The 23,355-nt window shown below is 38.9% G+C and overlaps 2 protein-coding genes and 1 long non-coding RNA gene across 3 annotated transcripts; 1 reads left to right on the forward strand and 2 right to left on the reverse strand.

Moving 5' to 3' along the window:
• Window positions 1-404: 404 nt before the first annotated feature.
• LOC133978056 (SUZ domain-containing protein 1-like) lies at window positions 405-5,737 on the reverse strand. The gene is made up of 4 exons (XM_062416398.1): window positions 5,488-5,737; window positions 4,289-4,338; window positions 3,913-4,182; window positions 405-3,771 (listed from the first exon to the last, which is right to left on the reverse strand). Exons 1-4 carry the CDS (start codon window positions 5,536-5,538, stop codon window positions 3,660-3,662), a joined length of 483 nt encoding a protein of 160 aa, XP_062272382.1. The 5' UTR covers window positions 5,539-5,737; the 3' UTR covers window positions 405-3,659.
• A 1,515-nt stretch (window positions 5,738-7,252) lies between these two features.
• On the reverse strand, window positions 7,253-8,777 carry LOC133978044 (uncharacterized). Its single transcript, XR_009924987.1, has 2 exons — window positions 8,521-8,777; window positions 7,253-7,420 (listed from the first exon to the last, which is right to left on the reverse strand). It is a non-coding gene; the product is annotated as an uncharacterized LOC133978044 (long non-coding RNA).
• Window positions 8,778-15,343: 6,566 nt separating this feature from the next.
• fbxo42 (F-box protein 42) lies at window positions 15,344-22,241 on the forward strand. The gene is made up of 10 exons (XM_062416601.1): window positions 15,344-15,465; window positions 16,369-16,648; window positions 16,860-16,976; window positions 17,193-17,327; window positions 19,067-19,220; window positions 19,357-19,467; window positions 19,839-19,935; window positions 20,181-20,237; window positions 20,363-20,479; window positions 20,587-22,241. Exons 2-10 carry the CDS (start codon window positions 16,375-16,377, stop codon window positions 21,628-21,630), a joined length of 2,106 nt encoding a protein of 701 aa, XP_062272585.1. The 5' UTR covers window positions 15,344-15,465; window positions 16,369-16,374; the 3' UTR covers window positions 21,631-22,241.
• Window positions 22,242-23,355: the final 1,114 nt, after the last annotated feature.

Raw genomic sequence — 23,355 nt, forward strand, 5'->3', positions numbered from 1 at the left:
GCTGCTGCTCATTTTTGTCTGACCAGCTTCCATCTTGAGTCAGACTTCCCTTTTGACAGGAGACATTTGTCACAGGGGTAAAAGGCATAATAAAATGAATAATAGCTGAATTCTATTTAGCTGTCAGTTGTCCCAGTATTGACCCTTTTCACAGCAGACATTTTTATCATGTCAGGGAAAACCCAAATGTGATCAATAAAATCTACCATGACTAAATTCCTTTTATCTGTTCCAGTTTCAGGCTTTGTGAAATCATATTACATGGTGACAGAAGCATGTCTGTAATGTGCAAAGCTCATGTATCAGTTTCGTAAAATCAAGGATTTATTTCTCACTTTCTGGATAAGATCATTTATATTTATCAGTGGGTTGTAGTCAGCAAAAAATGCATGCTGTGTAAATGTCTTTACATAACCTTTAAAAAAACAAACAGTTTCAGATTTCCTCCTCAATACATTTATTACAATGTGCTAAATTGGGGAATATTTCCCTCAAGCAGAGTTTGCAGCATTGCAGATTAAAGTTTTATTACCTTTATATGGGTCACAAAGGGAATTCTGGGATACAATACTTCCAAGATTACATGTAAAGAAAGAAGGCAGAATGAGAACCAGTCCCAAATACATTTGTTAAAACATTGTGTTGCATTTATTGATGACATCTAGACTGATATTTTGACTGAATTTACATTTAGTTTGCATCACTGAAAAAATACATGTGGCCAATACAGAGGTTTTGATCTATAAGAAAATATATGCCTCATATTCAAGGAAGGTTGAATTGAGGGCAATTGAACTCAAGGGTAACTGAACTTGTTGCCCTCAATTCAACCCTCCTTGAATAACCATGACCTGGATGACTGAGAATCCTCACAGATATATGTTTCATACTCATTCAACCTTCTGCTGAAGGACTGAGCTGTTTCACAAAACAAACGTATATCAACTTCTCTTCATTTTAAGTGTCTTTATTAAAGGGTAATCAATTTTCATCTGTGTTTTCAAGTCTCAAAATGACAATGACATCAAGTCAGCCTCAAACTAGACAGATGGCCGTGAAGGACTGAAACAAAGCTTCATGGGTAGATCACACAGCTACAGGATGGTTATTTACCGTAGGTGGTGGTGATGTTTATTTACTGTTAATTATCAGTTTAAAATGATTACATATAAACTTCATCTCAGTAATTGCACCTGATCCTTGAGTACAGTGTATTATGGGCATGTATTCATGATGTTATTGGTCCACTCCTCTTAACAGTGAGTGTTTACATGTGCACAAGTATGCTGGTTATGATGGGTTTGTTTGTTTTTTGAGAATTCAGGTTATGTTTGCACATGTAAACATCATGTCCTGGTTTCAGAGACCTGGATAAGGCCGTATCCCAGTTTTGAGAAACCTGTATACTGTAAATATCTTTTATTCTTCAGATTTCTGAACATTCTCTGTTGGTACAAAATTGTTTTGGCATCAAGATACAACTGCACACAGATGCTCAGAAACCTGATTACTGTTGTCATCATTTATACATTTAAACATCATATCCCAAATAAGATCAAAACCAGAATAGGACTCAAAACTAGGATATTTATGTGCATGTAAAAGTACTCAGTATATGCTACCATAAAATAAAAATACTGAGATATAGTAACTGCAATATACAACTGAACAGCAACAAAAGGGTAATTTCATTTCCCAGAAATCATCAGTGAACGATGTACTCCTCTGAACCTAAAGGTCTTAATTTTCAGCTGTTAGTGAGGTTAAAACAGGCGGTACAGATGAAACCGTAGTTGTAAGTTTTTAATAGAGCGTTTGCTCAAAGCTAGTCGTATAATTTAACGTTTCAATTTTACTGACACAAGAAACTATTTGGACAAACTATGCTGAAAGCAGTCACGGAGCATGTCTCTGAGAAAAACATTACCGCACCCTTATTTTGTCTGGTTTTATATTTGCTAAAACTCTCGCTTGGTGCAGTTATGTAGAGTTGATTCAATGCAATAATGAACCTATCACGAGCGCACAAAACAGCACTAGATAAACGAGCTCTACGCGTTGGAAAGTGAACATATATAACCACAGGGATCATTTATCATTAAGGCATACAAGTGTCAAAAAATGCTGCAGGTATCATTAATTTTGAACCTGTCAGTAACTGTCAGTGCTGCTAAGTCATCGGCATTTGATTAGATTGTTGGTTTTCAAGGTTTGCAAACCTTTATTTTCAATCGGTTGCAAACAAACAAACAATGGTGTAAAATCCTGCTGTGTGAAAAACACTGCTGGAAAGACCAGACAGTGGAATTTGGCTTCATTCTTAAGGACACAGATTAAAAGATGAACTTTTTCTGGTTTTTAGCACAATCTCTACTGACAGACTTTTGTCGTGTGGCTAAGTTATCCTCATTTACTAACCATCATTTTAATAGCTCACAATCAGTCAATATATACTAAAACTGATGCAAAAACCAACCACAGTCTTTGCTGGACAGATGCATTGTCGTTGGCTATGAGAGAAGTTCAACCTTAGCTACGCTAAGCAAGGCAACACAAGCAGGGACATTAATGCATCACTATGCACTTCAGATTTTTCAATTCATGAATAGGTCAGACCTTTCCTATTTTCATAAAATTTTAATGTGACACTATCAATTAAGGATCCTATGCAGGCTACAGCAACTAGTCGCTTTAAACTACTGATCTTCTGACTTAAACATGTCTCAGAAACTACAAAACCCCACAAACTTAAGAAAAAAGAAAACAATACAGATAATTACACAATATGTAAAAAAAACAAAAACAGGGAGTAATTTCATTATTATTGCTTGAATAAGCTTAGATTTAGTGACACTCTGTCCTCTCAATACATAATCTTTGGCCACAGGCTGTGTGCCCACCGGACATTTCTTTTAAAGCCACCAGTGCCAAACAGAGGCCTCTGGACTGTGGAAAGTGCTGGTCTGGGCTGCTCCCATTGCAATGCAACTACAGTATTAAAACACTTCTGAGCACAATGCACTTTTACTGAAAGCACTGTATCAGCATGACTTTCTATCACCTTAAACTCAAGCTGCTGAACCCATAGTTAACTCTCGGCACTGTCAAGCACTTTATTTCCACTGAACCCAGCTTCCCGGTGGACACACAGCCATGACTGACTCCACTTCCCACCGATTCCTTTAGTGGAAAGGCCAGCTCGCTCGTTTGCATGTCTCCGGGGGCATCCCACAGATTCACAAGCTCTCCTTACTCTCCCTGAAGGGACAGACACCTGATGCCCTGGCACTCGGCCGGCCAATGAGAGTAAGAATCATAGGGCACCTCATGGTACGTCAAAGTATCACAGTGTGTAGGGACGTGAGGCAAAAGCCTGTTCACAGTGTGGAACAGAAGGGGTTTTGGATCTTTGGCTGATCTCTGCCAGCCCCTTGCGTTGTTCCACAGGGGGAGAAGACAAGGCGAAAGTCAAAGATCATGCCAGTAAGCAGAGTAGAGAGAGGGTGGAGTAATTCGTCTGACGGTGCGTCTTCATATTTCTAATGTCTGTCAAATTTAGTATTGTCCCACCACTCTGCTCTTCACACCACACACAACCCCAGTAACTGCCACCCCTCATGCCCTCTGAGGAGCCTATTCCTTGCAGCAGCAGCCCCTGTTTATCTGCAGAGTCGGAAGCCTGAGGTGCCGTCTGGGCCGGTCGGCTGGCGGATCACATGATTGTTTGGACGTACTGGTTCTGATGTTTGTTGCACACTCACACGAACTGGCCTGATGATGCGAAGATAAATGAGAATAAATCATAAAAAGTGTTGATTTCTTCACATCTGATTTATCCAACAGTGTATTTTATTTTCAATTATAACAAGTGTGGAGATTTATTTTGTTGTTTTTGCTTTACGAACATCTTACCTGTCCTGGCATGGATTGTCCTGAGGCGTATCATCTGAAGAAGCACTACCCAAAATCCTTTTTCGGGCCTCTGCATACTCTGCCTCCCGCTGCGCCAAAGACTTCATCTGCTGAGAAGGACGGGATGAGGATGCAGGGTTTCCTGCGGTACCGTTATTCGTAGGACGCTTTAAAATTCTGATCTGTGGTGGTGGTGCTGCAGGAAGAGAGTCGTCCTGGATTACAATAGCCGTTCGCACAGGTGAACCACCTGAACTCAAGCTGGATTTCCTGCAAAGGTGCAGAGAACATGTGTGAGGAATGAAACTATTGGAAAAATACTTGTTATATTCTTACCATCTATGATACATTTCCAATGCATTTCTTGTTTACTTACTTGGCCTCTTGATTTATTTTCAGCTTAGCCTCAAATCTTCTCTCTATTTCCTGCAGAGAAATACATATTAATGAGTAGAGTAAAACACACTTTTATTACAGTCCAACAAGTCTCTGTACACATGTCTCACTGACTTGTATTGCACATGTTCTCAAGGTTTGGATCTCTAAATTGCTAATTTGTTGCTAGCATCTAAGACAAGATACATTTGACAGATATGAAAGAATTCAATCATACCAAACCAATAATCTCTTGCTACGGTGAGAGAGATGTTACATTTTAATCTCTGGTCAATATTCAGTAACCATTACACATAGCCTGGCAGGTAAACACGCTGATTGTAGTGCTATCACATAAAACGTGCTGTGTGACACATACTTCAATACATTTGGTCTTTAAGTGTAGATACACTGAACAATAGGCCTATAGACTTGCTTCACTCAGTAGAGCACAGTCTTACAAAGACCAGATTACATGTGTTGAGAAACTGATTTGTCTGTCAAAGCCAGTGCCCTGAAAACATGAAGATTATGAATTATGAATTCACTACATATGTAATGTACTTCTATACACAAAAGTTTAAATCCCATACTGTTTTTAAACCAAATCAACTGTAGACATATCTCAGTATGATGTTTTTTATAGTCAGGATAAGAGGATACCAACAATAATCCATAATTAAGAAATAACCCATACATAATATGTACTCAGACTAACATAACTGTTGAGACACTTTCTCCAATACCACATACAGGCACAACACAGTGCCTCTGTAATATTAAACTGGATCAATAATACGCAGTAGCCATGAACATACTTCACTGTTGTAGTATTATTACTTCAATGCAGCCTGTCGTTTCCGCAATGGGCGGGCCTACACATTGGGGATATTATAGGGCACTCTCGACTTTGTTTAAATAATTCTTGTGATGATGTTACATGGTTTTCCCTTCACATGTAAGACGCTCATATTCGTTCAACAAGTACAATAACATGACGGCAGGCTCAGTCCCACGTCGTGTGGGGACAGCAGGGCCTGCAGAGTCTGTGGCCGCACTTCAACAACAGAAACATGGATTCAAGCACTAGACACATCCGACGCACTACGGATCTTTGCTGGGTGGTTAGATGGCAGTCAAACTCATATCCTGTTAGCTACAGCCTCGATAATCACAGCATGTGAGGTTGGTGTTTCTCACCCCGCTGTCCGCCGCCTCTTCCCAGCTCTCTGCAACCTCTTCATCCTCCATGTTGGACAGCACCGCTAGCTGCTTTCCTCTTCGGCTCCCCCGGCTAACTGTGTCCCGTCCCCGCACACAGAGGCATGGGGCGGTGGGCAGCGTTCACACAGGCCTGTCGGGAGATATTGTTTTCTTTTCAGGCGAATAAAGAGTGAACAGATTAGCAAAGCGTTCCTTGGCCGCGTGTTAGCCTGCTAGCTTAAACCGCCACTGAAGGCAACCTGCCTGTTACTTTAAATATGACGTCACCACGTTCACCTCGGCCTCTGTTGACGTCATCACGCCGCCCAGAAAGAAAATGACTGTGAAATAAGTTTTTACTGAATGTTTAAACACTAACACACTTAGAGTGATTCATGAAGCTCTGTCTTTAAAACCACTAACACTTGTAATGCATTTAACACATGTGCCAAACTGAGTGCACGTTCACTGCTTAACACTCAGTTTGTAATATTATAACACACCTCTAGCAAAACTGTCATTGGTCTCTACATTGCTACACTACTTTGCCAATTGCCTTTCCACATTGTGGCAGTGAAAATCAGTTCACTTACAAATCAGAGCTTTAGCACTATGCTGTGATGTGAATGAAGTCTTATGGCCAGACCCACAAAGAAGACAAGATAAAGCATTTAGTATTGTGTATTTAGTGTATTTGTGTTTAAATGTATGTCAAACTGCTGCCCTGCACACGGAAAAAAGCAAAACCCACAAGTGTTCTTCATTTATACTATCAGTGTGTAGTTGTTGCTTTGTGTGCATATTTAAATGATGGTTTGTGTGTACATCATTTTAAAATCTTTTCTTGCAATTATGTTATGATCTAAGGCCTCTGATTTTTCTTTTCATTTTGTTTTTGTTCTGTTTTGTTTTTGTTTTGTTTTTGGTGCCATGCCTTCATTGATGTTTGCTGTCCTATTTCAATTGTTCAACTGTTTATTTTTTTGTGATGGTTTTCATATATGTGAGTATTATTTGTGTGTATTGTGTATTGTGGACAGTACTCAAGTACAATTTTGAGGTGTTCGTACCTTAATTGAGTATTTCGTTTTCATGCTACTTTATACTTACACTCCACTAGAGGGAAATATTGTACTTTTTACTCTTACATTACTACTTCAGAGCTATGGTTAATAGTTAACTTCATATCAAATTTTTCTTTTTGTCTTAGAACTTTTTTTTATTTATTTATTTATTTTTTCTCATTTATTAATCGGTATCTACAACAGTAACATACTGCTTACACATTGATGCTTCAATATTAATAATCTAATGTCATTTATAGTAAAATATCCGTCTCAGTGATGAAATTAGTATTTTTTGTTTGATATTTTACATTTTGCTGCTAATGCCTTTGTACTTTTACTAGGGTGTTTCATTACTGTAACTTAAGTAAAACATTTGAATACTTGTTCTGCCACTGAGTATTTAAAGAAAATGAAGACAATTTTTTAGGTGACAAAGCTTCACACACACAACAGAGCTCAATGTTTTGTATGTGTCTGTTATCCTTTAAAAAGTATGTTTTATATAATCTTTGTTTCCACTTATAACACTGTAGGTGTAGCATGTGTACACACATGGCCTACCTAAAGAACACAAATAAACTTTGACGATTTAACCAAAGGCAGCCAATACACTGGTCTTTTTAGTATCACAAGATACTCAATATATTATTTCCATGTTAAGTGGATGAAATTAAGCTAATGCTGAGGTAACAAAGCCAAGTCAAATCCATTTTATTTATCACAAAATCAAAATCGTTTATACAATAAACGCTTTCCTGTGACCGTCAGTTCCATCAAGGAAAAACTGGATCTGTGAAGATGATGAGTAGCTTCCATGTTCTACCAAGAGCTGGAAGAATGTCGGCCACCAGACTTACACGTACCTGGAAAAAGGATAGACCATACTCACATACAAGATGCAAAACACAGGTATACCATTTACACATAAGAGAAGAGACAAGACATGTGAAGAGTGGATGCTATAGTTAATTGCATATAACACATGATTCAAGAACATTAATGAACAAGCAAAGAGCAAACACTATGTTTCTCTTATCTTTTGTAAGTGTCTTACAGTCAAATTAAATTTTAAGGAGACATATTATGCACATTTACAGGTCTGCATTTTTGTTTTAAAAGGGTTTTTCGAGCAGATTTAATTTGCTCACACAGTGTGTTTTTATCACGGTCTTTGACATGTGATAGTGTGTTGTAGATATCACTGCCTCTAAACAGCTTTCCCAAGTTGTTATGATCCAGTTTGAAAGGGATGCCCTTGCATTTTTCAATATATGAATGAAAATCACTGCAGGGACATGAGATGGTGGAATAGGTGAGATTTTTAAAATAATTTGGACCACTTAGTCCCCAAAACTTAGTGAATGCCACATCAGTTAAAACTTCATAATTTTCATACCATTCATAAGAATTTGTTGAAACATACAAGGATCAATTTTGTTTTCCCTTTTCAAACATGGGCTATTGTATGTGTATATGTAATTTTTTAAAAATGTGAATACGTTATGGTTCTTTGTGAGAATTTGATGATTTTTGATAGTGTGAAATGACATATTTGAAAGAAATGTAAGAAATATAAAATGAAAATGTTTTGTATGCAATACTAAACGATTGTAAAAATATGCTGAATTGATATAATATAATTGATATAATAATTGAAAATAATTTTAATAAAAATCCTAAATGTGCCAAAAGTAACATTTGTCTCATTGTTTCCTTCATGTTAGTTTTGACTTTAAAGTGATAAAGTTTTTTTAATTTAAAAATGTAAAGTTGATCTCTCACATTCTCACACATGCGCATATCTGATTTACAAACCGTGCATTTTAAAATTCAGCCAAACAGAGCCAAACCAAGAAATAACCTCATCCTACTTTCAAGCAGCTGACACCTTGAAGGTTTCCTGGGGGCAAAGATGTGTGCGCAAAAAGTCCAAAAACATTTGCAGGTAATTGGAATAACTTACCAGAGATGTGAATGGAAAATGTGTTATCCAGTATATTGTTAGTGACTATAACCTGTTTTTTTCTGATGGAGACTAAATGTGCAGAGATTAATTGCAATGAAGGGAAGTGTTGAAAGAAAAGCCTTAAAAAGAAGCAGGGTGGTGCCTGAATCTGTCTACATGAACTTGTGACATTTTCTATCAGATTTTGAGTATCTAACTACTCCCTTCAAAGGAGCATGAGTATGTTGATGCATTTCCTGGATTGTATTTCATTTCTCGTTTCTTCAACAACTCACAGCCCCCGCCCTGCTGCTGCAAAATTAAAAGTTGATCTCTCACATTCTCACACATGCGCATATCTGATTACCCTTACCCCAGCTCCCCGGTGTGCTAAAGAAAAAAAGAAAAAACTACTCTGCACTTTGCACTCTGCAAATTTACAAACCGTGCATTTAAAAATTAAAAGCTGATCTCTTAAAGTCTCTATATATAATTGAAGGAGCTCCATTCAGCCCTTAGATAGTCCTCAATCAATCAATCAATCAATCAATTTTTATTTGTATAGTCCTGGAAGTTTACAGACTACAAATACAATACTTGAAGAAAGAAAAAAAGACTTTCACATTGGTGAAAATCAAGATTCAGAGATTGTTGGACATTCAAAAACCACAAACTACTGTGCCAGTTTTTCAACAACTTTAGATTGTAGGCATATGGACCTGAAAATGATCCATATGTTAAAAGATAGATGGGAACAAACAACAAACTGTTATAACAAAGAAGAAGTGTATAATCGTATAATGGAAGAATGTTGTAATACAGGACATGAAGAGAACACAGTCTGCTTTGACACAGAATGGCAATCATACGTACCATTTTATAATATAGAAAACCTTAAAAGAGACAAGCAGTATGCATTCGCTATTGTTGTCATGAGGAACAAAAACAAAATAATATTTCCAGAAGTTTATCCAGATTTTCAAAGGTTAAACCAAAGTGGAGTGAGTATTAAAACAGCAATACACAGTGAAGAAAATGTAATCAAACAGCTGGACGAGTTTCTACGCCATGATGGAAAAATGGTGCAACATATTAGGATTTACACATACAATAGCCCATGTTTGAAAAGGGAAAACAAAATTGATCCTTGCATGTTTCAACTTTTAGGCAAATCTTATGAATGGTATGAAAATTATGAAGTTTTAACTGATGTGGCATTCACTAAGTTTTGGGGATTAAGTGGTCCAAATTATTTTAAAAATCTCACCTATTCCACCATCTCATGTCCCAGCAGTGATTTTCATTCATATATTGAAAAATGCAAGGGCATCCCTTTCAAACTGGATCAAAACAACTTGGGAAAGCTGTTTAGAGGCAGTGATATCTACAACACACTATCACATGTCAAAGACCGTGATAAAAACACACTGTGTGAGCAAATTAAATCTGCTCGAAAAACCCTTTTAAACCAGGCAGAAAGTTCATTTGGTCTGAAAAAGGAACATTTGGACTGTGGAAAACAGATCATTCATTCTTTCATATTTCTACCAGAAGTACACGATAAAGTCTGTGAACATTTACAGAAAGAGTGGCAGGAAATGGTTGATAACAGTTCAATGACACCCATCAGAAAAAATATCACAGAACAATTTAACAGCGCAGTCGTTCATCACTTCAGAAAATTGTTCAAGTCATTTCTGGGGAAAAGCAGCCCGCTACGACTTTACCATGTTCCTCAGATATCATGTGAGAACTGATGACTTGTGACAGTGTAGAATCAGAAAGAAACATCTGAAGAATTTCAGGAAATATAAAATGAAAATGTTTTGTATGCAATACTAAACGATTGTAAAAATATGCTGAATTGATATAATATAATTGATATAATAATTGAAAATAATTTTAATAAAAATCCTAAATGTGCCAAAAGTAACATTTGTCTCATTGTTTCCTTCATGTTAGTTTTGACTTTAAAGTGATAAAGTTTTTTTAATTTAAAAATGTAAAGTTGATCTCTCACATTCTCACACATGCGCATATCTGATTTACAAACCGTGCATTTTAAAATTCAGCCAAACAGAGCCAAACCAAGAAATAACCTCATCCTACTTTCAAGCAGCTGACACCTTGAAGGTTTCCTGGGGGCAAAGATGTGTGCGCAAAAAGTCCAAAAACATTTGCAGGTAATTGGAATAACTTACCAGAGATGTGAATGGAAAATGTGTTATCCAGTATATTGTTAGTGACTATAGCCTGTTTTTTTCTGATGGAGACTAAATGTGCAGAGATTAATTGCAATGAAGGGAAGTGTTGAAAGAAAAGCCTTAAAAAGAAGCAGGGTGGTGCCTGAATCTGTCTACATGAACTTGTGAAATTTTCTGTCAGATTTTGAGTATTTAACTACTCCCTTCAAAGGAGCATGAGTATGTTGATGCATTTCCTGGATTGTATTTCATTTCTCGTTTCTTCAACAACTCACAGGCCCCGCCCTGCTGCCCTTTTAAGGCTTTTCCGGTACACTGTTACATCACATTACAACAGGGAAGAAGATACTGGTAACTAAAAAATTCAGATGGCTTAAGTCCATTACACTTATGGAAGGAGCTCCATTCAGCACTTAGATAGTCCTGGAAGTTTACAGGCTACAAATACAATACTTGAAGAAAGAAAAAAAGACTTTCACATTGGTGAAAATCAAGATTCAGAGATTGTTGGACATTCAAAAACCACAAAATTAAAAGTTGATCTCTCACATTCTCACACATGCACATATTACATCATATTGTGGCTTTATTTCAGATTAATACAGCACACTTTTCTATTGAAGGTAATTAAAAAGGAGTTTAATATATATAGTAGTTTGTGGTTTTTGAATGTCCAACAATGTCTGAATCTTGATTTTCACCAATGTGAAAGTCTTTCTTTCTTCATGTATTGTATTTGTAGTCTGTAAATGTCCAGGACTATTGAAAGGCTGAATCAAGCTCCTTCTGTCAGTGTAACTGACTTGAGTAATCTGAATTCAGACCGGAAAAGTCTTAAAAGCAGAACAGCATGGGTGTGAGTTGTCGAAGACACGAGACAATGAATCACAATCCAGGAAATGCATCAATATGTTCATGCACCTTTGAAAGGAGAAGTTAAATACTCAGAATTTGACAAAAATGTTCACAAGTTCATATGATTAAATGCAAATAAGTATTTTGACAATTAATTTACAGCAGCTTGTCTTTCTGCCCTTTGACTCTGCTTTGCCAGTCTCAACACAGATGAGTGTTAGAGGACACTAAATAAATATCATATTTTTCTCTCTCTCTCTATCTCTCTCTCTCTCTCTCTCTCTCGCTCTCTCTCTCTCTCCCTCCTCTCTCTCTCTCTCTCTCTCTCTCTCATATCACCATTCAATATAATACACCCTACACCACCATCACCCACTATGAGCTCAATACTAATACTATAATATATTTTATTTGTAACGCACTTTACATTTGAAGCAAATCTCAATGTATTACAAGGTAGAAACATCAATATAAAACACGAATAAAACATAAAATAATAAACAAAGGTTCTGCTAAAAAGAAACGTTATAAATCCTTTAAAAAAAACTCTCAGTAATCTGTGGGGCCCTCAGCTGGTCAGTGAGGGTACTCCATAGACGAGGGGCAGTAGAACAGAAGGCCCATGATGCTGAGTGTAGTCCTGGGGAGGAGGAGGCGATTACAGTTTGTAGAGCAGAGGGATTGTGTTGAAATTAGTGGGTATAATTACAATTTGTCAAATCTTTTGATATTTACCCAAACATTATGGATATCTTAAAAATATATTTTTTTAATTGAATAGTAATTTCTTTTGCTGAAATATAATTAAAGAACAGATGTAGCTAAATTTACGACAAATTTAACTGTTGCATTTTTAGGCATTTATATTGGTATGCTTCATTGAAACAATCACTTTAGTGATATTCAGGGATTTTATTAAGTTAATGGAGCTTTTTATTATTGTTGTGTGAGTGATGCGGAGCCTCCACCACGAACACAGCACCTGAAAAAAACGTACACATATATCCATGCAAAAGAAAACTTATGCCTATATCTATACAATAAAACTAAAAAAGGGATAGCAACAAAGTAGTCCTACTAGCTGAGGTACAGACGTGGAAAGTGTGCGTCTGACCTGCACCAGGGATCCAGCAAGGCTCAACCTGGTAAGCAAGAAAGCAGAGTACTGGTATTGGTCCTATTTCAAACCTATTCACCTGGTCGTCGCTGATGACGTCAAGTAACCAGAAATTGAGATCTGACATCACTATCAGAGAAGACGTCATACAACTGTGGTATAATTGTGACGTCAGTTAACATAAATTAAAGTAAATTTTTTTTGGGGGGGGAATTGATTAATAGAATATTACTCACAACAGGTGGAGTTATGGAGAGCTTAAACCAGGTGGTTTAGTGCAAGTTGACATTTTTTCTAATGCAGGTGTCACTTTTCAGGCTCTATTCATCTGTCTGTCTAAACTGATATACACGTTTATTTGTCGACTGAATGAATGTCAGAGCACCATTATCATGCTGCTGGCAAATCCTAGTTAATACAGCTCACGAAACATTAGATAGCCTATTGTGTATGTGATGACATACACAATAAAACAATTCTAACACTTCTACTGAGAAGAAACATGATCTATTTTGATCACAAAGATACAACCAATTGTTCAAATTGTAGACAATTATACTGAGTCATTTGCCGAAATGTGGTAAAATATTTGCAAATGGTAACATAGAAATGCTCTTTCTGTTTTGCACAAAATGTGGGGAATTTCACATATCGTTTTGACAACTTTAACTATCATTTAAAAAAGCCAAAGCCTGTAAAACAAACTTTCAGATGTACTATGGTTTCAGCTTTGTAGTAGTGTTGCAAAAATGAGCTACATGCTGACTTTGATGATCTCTTGCTTCCTGTACTGTGCCCATGGATATGTTTGAAATCATGATGCTTTCTGATTTATTTAGTCAATCTTGCAATCACTCTCAGATACTCACCTTCTTACTTGGGGATGGACATAGAGGGGATTGCCTGTTCATATTGATGTCACCTATATATTTCAGTGGCTATGTAATTGAAGCAATTATATAACCCCTGTTATGATTGAATGCAAATAAAAATCTAACACATCTTTAATACTTGTTGTTTAACTTTTACATTAAAACATATGTGTGCATTTGGGAGGTAAATAATAAATTGTGTAGATAACATTACTCATGGTGCAATGTGCCTTCTTCCATTATGGTAAACTGTAAACTACTAGAAACATTGTATGGTTAGTGTAAAGAACAGATGTAAAAAACCTTTCTGTATAAAAAGATGGTCTAGGGTCTGTGCTGCCCTCAGATGCTCAAGAAAGCTTTTCCACAAGCGTGGTGCAGCAGTGCAGAAGGGTCAACCCCCTAGTGGTGTGGAGCTTAGTACTGGAGGCCCAGAGGAGCAAGCTGCTGGCAAATCTGAGGGTGCGGGTGGAGGTTTGTGGTGTGATCTATTCCTGTAGGGAGACACATGTCTGTTAATGAATTTGTATGTGAACTTCAGGACTTTGTAGTCAATCCTGAAGGAGACAGAGTCTTCTCCCGCATAAAAAATTAAAATAAAATTAAAATACAATCTATGACTATAGAACTATTTTTCATTTTCAAGCATTATACTACTGCATCATACACACTGAAGATGCAGAGTGAACCATGATTGTGACCCAAAGTAGTTGTGGCATCACAAAATCCTGATTATCCCTACAAATCTTCAATTCCCCCTAGATTCAGAAATAAGTTTTTCTTCTTGTTCCTACAGTTGGATATTTGAGCTTCACTGTGCGGAGTTTGACACTTGAAGACAGTTTTCTCATTCATCTGCTGAAGGAAGAAAGTGTCTCTGAGCTCACCTTAAATTTGGGTTTAAGGTGTGTACCTACGAGCAAGGTGACATCACATCACTAGTTTGGAGTCAGTCAGGGACCACTAGGCAATTTAGTGTGTTGTAAAACCTGCAGTGCACATACACTGAATATGGAGTTTAAAGTGAAGCAGGGGACATCTTGTTCCCAGTAGGTACATTTTTGAAATTAAACATATTGGCATATTCATAGATTTTTGATTTTTGATGAGCAATATTTCAAGCACAGTAGGTTTATATACAATGTTGGGGAGTAACTAGTTGCATGTAATAGCGTTATGTAATTTAATTACAAAATAAATGTAACTGTAATCCGTTACAGTTACTGAGAAAAAAATGTGTAATTAAATTACAGTTACTTGTGAAAATGTTGATTACAAAGGGGGTTACATCTGAAGTCCGACCTTTAAGATTTTTTATTTTTTGTTAATGAATCATGACATGGACCTTATTTTGAACACACATGGGCTAAAATATCTTTATTTATTATATATTTCAAAATCTACATGAACTAATTAACACATTTTCAAATGAGAGATCAATCCTGCCCTATAAGAATTGATCTCCCTTATAATTCATATCAGCATCCATGAAAAACACCTAAACTTAGATTTTAGTGTGCTTAATGGGTTGAAAACATTAGTTAGAAAATGTCCAAAGTAACCTTCTCAACCCTGTTTATATGTATTAAAACATGTCTGGAGGGGATCTTTAAGCTCAGAATTGATGTGAGCCCATATAAACTTTCCCTACTTGAGCTGATAAATGTGTCAGCCTCTGCACATGCCCCACTGTACAGCAGGGGGCGCAGTGTCGGAGGCAGAGGACCCACCCTGCTGCTGCTACAGACTGGCAGCGGCCGCCGGAGCGTCGCTGTGCTGCGGAGGATACGCCGTCCACTCAGCGGAAGATGGCGACTGTTTGGCGGCTGCAGGGAAAGCTCCGGAGCTGATACTGGGGAAGAGGAGAGGAAAGACCCACACTCAGAGCCCACTGCACACCAAGTCTAAAACAACGGTATTAATAACGCTGCCACGGCGAAAGGATTAAATTGTCACCATTTCACGGACAGAGTATCTTGACATTAAAGGAGCTAATTAGTGCTAACGCTAGCAAAGATTATCAGCAACAGACAAGGAAGAGGACACCAGCTCACTAGTTTGTTAGCTGGTAGGGTGTAACTGGGGATGTGGTGCAGGAGGAGTGTCGTGTCAGTAAGCTAGTGGAGGTGGAGGTGTTTTCCCGTGTGTATTTATGTAGATGTGTGTGATATAAAAGGCGTAATCTGCAGCTACACCGTTAGCTAAAATGCTCCTGATAAGTTAGCTAGCTTTAGCCGGTGCTAGCATAATATTCTCTCAGGATCAAACGTGAAATTCATCAACGTGTTAACGCCAATTAGTCCCTCGCATATCGATCTGTATCAAAAAAGGGGGCGTCACATGTTTTAGGGATTTGACTATGTGTTTAGCTGTAGATGATAAAGAGCATCAGCAGCCCAATATTTCATTTTCTATGTGATTGCTAACGACAGCTAGTTAACGATGTGAGTGGGACGTGCTGTGTGGCGGAGCCAGCTGCTCACACTAAAGAAAGGGCACCACCCGGTTCAGACAATGGATGTAACAATAAAGCACTAAATGCCACAGAGGAAGCCGTGCCAGAATTTAAGCTGGTTACGGCTTTTTTTGTGTTGGGGTCATTGGGTTTTTTGGGTAGGACCTGTTTAAAAAGCTTCATCCTTATTAAAATCTGAGTTGTAGTGATCCAGTAAAGAATATGAAGGGTTAGATGTGAAATGTGTGAGTCCAGTGTGATGACTGACCTGTAGTGTTTAGTGTAGCTGGTGGTAAACCTACAGCTGAACATCATGAACTATTAGAGCATACATCACTACCATGTCTCCCCATGTCTCAGCAGAAAATAATGTCCCGATCCCCTGACCATGACGATGGATGCTTTGTTGCCATGGATACAGAGGACGATGGTGCAGAGACTGGTGGAATAACAGAAGAAGTGGAGGCAAAGATGGGTTCCTGCCGGCAAGAGGGGAACATGGACAGCAGTGCCAAAGGAGGGGGGAGAACAATGGTGGAGTTGCCAGAGGAAGTCCTCGAATATATTCTTTCCTTTCTCTCACCTTACCAGGAGCACAAGACCGCTGCACTCGTATGTAAGCAGTGGTACCGCCTCATTAAAGGTATGACTCTCATGTCTGCATAATCGTATGTAAAACTGAATCAGAAGGTAAACTGGGGGTGTGAGTGGGATACCATGAGCAAAGCAGTGAAGGATTGTTTTAAAATACCTGAGATTTAAAGTTTAAAAAAGTAGACATTCATTCAATGTGCTTGTGGTTAACTTTGAAGTTTTTGTGCTCCGGTTGCTTACAAATATTTTCTCTGAACTAGGTGTTGCTTATCAGTGCTACCATGGTTTCTTGAGAGCTGTACAGGAGGGAAATATCCAGTGGGAAAGTCGAACATACCCATATCCAGGAACACCTATCACTCAGCGCTTTTCACACAGTCAGTATCTGCTGCTTTACCATACGTCATGTCAAAATGAGTTACACAAGATATAGTGTTTAATAAAAACACCTTTTCTCCAATAAGTTCATGAAGTTGATTATTTTCTTCAAATAAAGGATGAAATTAATTAATTTTCATTCTGCTGTTCCTGTGTTTCTACTACTGTGTCTTTGCCTCCTATTGATTGTTAAATTGTATTATTTTGGGTTGCAGGTGCATGTTATTATGACTCAAACCAGTCCATGTATGTGTTTGGGGGTTGCACTCAAAGTAGCTGCAATGCTGCCTTCAATGATCTATGGAGACTTGACCTCAACAGCAAGGAGTGGATCCGCCCTTTAGCCTCAGGTATGAGTATATTACAAGCCTTAAAAGCCAGCAGTAAAGAGAAATCATTGTTCTTCTGACAGTCTGTGACTCGGCTAAAAAAGTAACTACGTATTGGCCTTATATAATGGGAACAGTGGGAGAGCCCTTCACACTAGTGAATACTAATGCTGGGTGGTATACTGATTCATTCGACATACCAATTTTAATTTTACTATACAATATGAATTTTTATATACTGCCATACCGGTGCATATCTGAAATAAATAGGTAAACAGGCACCAAAATATGTAATCAGTGCAAATAGCGCTACAGTAGAGACACGTTGTGTAGATTATAGTGAAAGGGGACCCCTATTAACTGCATAACCTTTTTACTCATGCTTATAATTGTATAAGATGACAATTAATAACCTATAGCTAACTCTCTTTAATAGGGTAGAACAGCATGTCACCCAAATTGTTTATTTGTCATAATTTGTGACACATTGTGACATGCTAGGTACAGCTCGGTAGCTAGCCAGGTAGTTATTGAGATTCCAGAGATTCAAATTGAGCTTCGGGTGAACAACGCCTCATGTATATAGTGATGGTTATTGGAGCAGCTTCCTATTGCTTTAGAAATAAACATTTTTTTTGTAATTGCTCTTTTCTTACAGTGTGGAGCTGAACTTTTGGCCCAGCCAGCCTCACTCTTATATGCATACTAGTTACTCAGCTGGAATTGCTCTCATATGTAGTCACTTGTAGATTTTCCGAGTCAGGCAGCAACAAGTTGGATTGCGGAAATAGTTTTCCTCTTCAGTAGACAGTAGAGCAGTGACTGCAGGGACACCAGCAGATTCTCTAAGGCACCATTATTGTACGTCTTAGCTCCTCTCAGTGTACTTCAGCTCAAATGAATATGCTTGGTCATTCAAAGTGAAATGACAAATGATTGTCCTCGTAATAGTACTTGGGACAATCCATCATTGCACTTAGTTTTTTTTAGTTTGCTTACAGTGTAACCGCAGTGAAAGTCAGACTCATTCATGTAAACAAGCCAACGTGCCTGGATCAATAACAGTGTGGTCCTCTTAGCTGACCCGGATATAGATCTCGAAGGAGTTAGCCAAGCAATTAATGTAAACTATGTATTATTGACAGTAGAATGAAACACTGTAAACCTATATAAAGGCCCATTCATGTAAAAAATAAAAGTGATGTACTGTGAAAAGACCCAGATAGAAATTTTAGGTCATACCACCCAGCACTGATGAGTACTGGTCAGATGCTTAACGGCAGTACACGTGAGGAGATGGCAGTAAAAAAATTAAAAACAAAGAAGCACTGATGAAGTGAGATTTTAGTGAAATGATTTGACTGGTGCATTGTATCACTCTAAACTTAAGAGCTTGTTGTCCCTTTTTATGAAATTGCACACTAAGGATTAAGTGGCAGAGAGCTCTGTGTGTCACCTCTATAAAGTGCATTTACTGGGAAAGGATTGGTTTTAGGGCATCATAAATCTAATGTTCCTGTCATGTTTTTGAAGATATTCTTGTCACTTCTCTGTGATCTGAAGTGGAAAAAGCATTGCCTAGTGTTGCTGTTTCATGTTTTCCATTTCCTTTGAGCCATTTCACTTTATAAATGAAATACGAGTCGGCTAAAAAAGTCTTGATTGATCTAATATAGTTTCCTCCATTAAACTTGAGCTATATTTATCAGGTTATAGATGCATATTGGAAATAGTTACAGCTTTGCTCTCTTCTCTCGCAGGCTCTTATCCATCTCCCAAAGCTGGAGCAACTCTAGTAATGCACAAAGATCTGTTAGTGCTGTTTGGGGGATGGACTCGCCCCAGCCCTTATCCACTGCACCAACCAGAAAGATTTTTTGATGAAATCCACACCTACTCTCCTTCAAAGAACTGGTGAGAGAGACTTCAGGAGTTAAAGGATTTAGTTTTGACAAGTGATGAACAAGTTGAAACTCAGTACAGTCTAACTTTTAATTATTATTTACTTTTTCTTTCTTAGCATGATTCATATCTTCTTCTGTTGTCTCAGGTGGAACTGCATAGTAACAACCCAAGGACCTCCACCTATGGCCGGCCACTCTTCGTCTGTTATTGGAAACACCATGGTGGTGTTTGGGGGGTCTTTAGGAGCACGTCAAATGTATGCATGTCTTACTTGTATTTGAATACACGTTATACAACAACCGAATAGAAAATATTAAAGTAAAGCTGACAAGGCATGTAGCGCAGTGTTTCACCTTGTCAGTATGCAGTAAAGTTGTCATTAAATCAGGTGTCAGGTGATTGCGGTTATATCATTTACTAAGGAGATGTAGTTAAAACACAACTGTCCCCTGGAAACATGCAACCTGGCAAAAAATCTATCAAAATGTCTTAATAATGCGCAATCCAGAGACTCTGGGCCACCTGTAGTATTTCACCACAATCCAACAAATAGATGTAATTATATTTAAATTGATCGTATTCGTGAGTTCGGCTCCTCATGTTGTTCTCTCTGTTGCATCTGATCAGGAGTAATGAGGTCTGGGTTCTGGATCTGGAGCAGTGGTCCTGGTCTAAACCACCCATATCTGGACCATCCCCACACCCGCGAGGAGGCCAGTCACAGGTAAGACTGCTTCAACATTTATGTTACACTAAATAATCCACTCTTTTGTGACAATAGATCATTTTATTGCTCATTGAAATGATTTTTTACACAGTCCCATACAGATCTGACAGTAAATGTGTTCTTGTTGAAATTTTAACCCTTTGAGACTTCTTTCCTTTTTCCATGCACCTTCAAATTGAGTAACCTCCACTGAAGTCGAATATTAAATTAAATGGTACCTTTTTTAAATGTTTTCCCATTAGATTGTGATTGACGATCAGACGTTGCTCATCTTGGGAGGCTGTGGAGGCCCCAATGCTGTAAGTTTATCGTTTTATATCATGTCAGTGTCAAAATATATCTGTATCTCTTCCTGTAGCAAAGGTTTCATGTCACCATCATTGATTGCAGTTTTGATTTATCCTGTTTGTCTTGTACTTTAAAGCTCCTCAAGGATGCCTGGCTGCTTCACATGGATGCGCCACCATGGAGGTGGCAGCAGCTGCAGGTGGAAAACGAGGACCATGGAGCTCCGGAGCTTTGGTGTCACCCAGCTTGTAGAGTAAGTTTGTGTCTCATCTGTCGGTCTTATTCTACATCTGTGTGCGTAATTATTAAATTAATGACTAATGTGTCTGTTTTTATCATCTTGTTCAACCCTCCCCCAAGGTGGGCCAATGTGTGGTGGTTTTCTCACAGGCTCCGTCTGGTCGTGCACCACTCAGCCCGAGTCTTAACTCTCGGCCCTCCCCCATAAGTGCCACACCTGCCCCTCTGGGCCCTGAACCGCCTTCCCTGCGCTCTCAGTCTCCTGTTCGGAGCGGGGCCGCCGGTGTTGTCCTAGGAGCTGTTGAAGAGGCTCCGTGTGTGAACGGTCGGTGGGGCACATTGAGACCCCGGCCTTCAGCCAGAGGAAGTGCCAGAGATGGGAGCCCATCGTCATCCCAACAGCCCTCTCCTTCACAAGGCCCTGACAGCCCTCCTCTTCCTCCACTGCCCCCGTTATTAAATGGATCTTCCCCCTCACCCCGGACCAGCCCAGCCCAGGCTGCATCTCCTCCCTCTCGCCCTCACCCGCCTGCCTCCTCAGACTATGGCTGGGAGTCTCCCTCTTCGGCTGCTCACCATCCCGAGGTGCCCAGCACTAATGGCCTCCATACACCTCCTGCAGGCTCCCCGTGCACTCCCCCAGGAGCAGTGTCCCCCGCTGCCTTACGACGAGGTCTGGAGGCAGTGAAAAACAAATCTTCCTCATCTTTACCGTCTCCATCATCATCGTCTTCCCTTCAGACACAGGGAGCCTCTCCTGGAGGAGGAGCAGGTCCTCCTGGTACCCCTCCGTCATCGTCCTCCAGCCCTCCACAGGCTGCTGGAGCTGATGGACATGCTATCCCACCTATTGCACGGCGTCTCGGCCATCACCCCCCTCAGAGCCTGAACGTAGGGAAACCTCTGTACCAGTCTCTCAACTGCAAGCCCATGCAGATGTACGTGTTGGATGTGTCACGGGCCAAATCTGCCGGTGTGGTGTCCTGGAGAGTTTACGGGAACGGGACTCCCGCCGCAGTCACAGGGCCGCCGGAGACCAGCCTTCACACTGTGGTGCAGGGCAGGGGTGAGCTCATCATTTTTGGGGGCCTCATGGACAAAAAACAGAATGTGAAGTACTACCCTAAAACCAACGCCTTGTACTTTGTTCGCGCGAAAAGGTAATGCAGCTCTAGGTGGGATTGGGAAGACAGACGTTGCACCCTGTGACCACACAAGGGAATCGACACACAAGGCCTTTTTCCTATAGGAAGGATTATTGGGAAAGAACATAATCATTGTTAGATGTTCCACTTCAGAACTTCACTTTTCTCCCTTCTGCCTACTGCAAGCATTCAAAATGAAACACTTTAACTACACTTTGATAAAAATATTTGGTCGAATGAGAGTCTTGATTGTGTGTGTGTGTGCGTGTGTTTTATTTTGTTTTGTTTTGGGGTTTTTTGACTTAAGTGATTCAAGAAAACAGGACATTGTTTTGTTGTTCCCAAAAAGTCAATCAATGACAGTAACATTTCAGTTTTTCTGTCATCCTCTTCTGAACTCTTGACAACGGACGCTGTCGACAGAAACGGTTGACGCCTCACTTGCTTTTGGTATCACTCTTTAAGCCTGCAGTGTTTACAGTGGGAGTGAGTGTGTGCGTGTATGTGTGTGTGTGCACGGTGGTGGTTAAAAGTTGTTGACTAATGTGTGTCGGGGGCCATGGTGGGTGAGAGATGTGGCACTGTACTATAAACATAGTTAAACAATAAAGGCCTCCATGTCTCCTCTGTTACAGTCTTAAAATTTCTGTTTTGTTTTCAGTCAAATATTTCTGCTTCTGTTGACAAAACAATCTCACTTCAAGGTCCATTGGTAGCTGTTCTGGGGCTTTCAGTGGACTCACATGAACTTCATCAGCAGATGGAAGTTTAATAAGTTGCTGTGGTAAATTTCCCATCTTGTAAACTTATGTAGATAAGAAGTAAAGAAGAGCTGTAACAATTAAAATTATATAAACCACTGAAAAGATTAAATTTAATCACTACTCAATCCCTAATGTTGATATTTAGATACTGCTGAATTTATAGCCTTAAACAGAGCCATCTATCTGAATTTGTTTGCTTCAAATTCAATTTGAAGCTGTGCAATTTAAAACAAAAAAACATTCCTATTTTTGTTTTCAGAGATTTAAAAAAATTCAACTGTCCAAAAGTCAAAAAATAATGTGCAGATTCTGGACTTTTTGCATCTAAAAATGTAAGTTGGATTGTAAGTTCAGTAAAATTCAGACACCAAAATTCAAGATGAAAAAGTTTTTAGTCACACAACTGAACTCTTTCTTTGATAATGTGACTGACAAGATACAGTGAAAAAAATATTGATAATTATCATTAGTAGATATTAAAATGTTTGTGTCCAAATTTAACCACATTATTATTATTAGTAGTAGTAGTAATTGTAGTCTTGTTTTTTTTTTAAATGGACCCCTTTTAAACAGACAACTTAAAATATGAAATTCTACTATATGAAATGGCCTGGTCACTGTGATCAGTGCTATAAATACTGTGGTAATGACATATTAAATCTTAATTCATGGTTCAGTTTTCACAGTTAGGTGGTCAGTTGCTTATAAGACTCAAACTACCGCAGCCTGTTTGCTTCCATCCAAAACATAGACACGAACGTCAAGATCATGGGATATGATCGAAAGCTCCAGAACAGCTGCTAATACTGTTTTCCAAGTGTAACCCCTCTTTCCAAGTCCTGCCATGAACTTTAAGCCTCAGTCGTTGCATTTGATGTTTACATGGTGAAGCATTTGAAGTAGATGGTATCTGGAGTGGTTGAAGAGCTGTGGAAGAGCACCGTCTAGTGGCTCTCGTGCACATGGCTCAAGAAGAAATG

Source organism: Scomber scombrus, chromosome 3, assembly GCF_963691925.1.
Source record: "Scomber scombrus chromosome 3, fScoSco1.1, whole genome shotgun sequence".
In the NCBI taxonomy this organism is placed as follows: domain Eukaryota; kingdom Metazoa; phylum Chordata; class Actinopteri; order Scombriformes; family Scombridae; genus Scomber; species Scomber scombrus.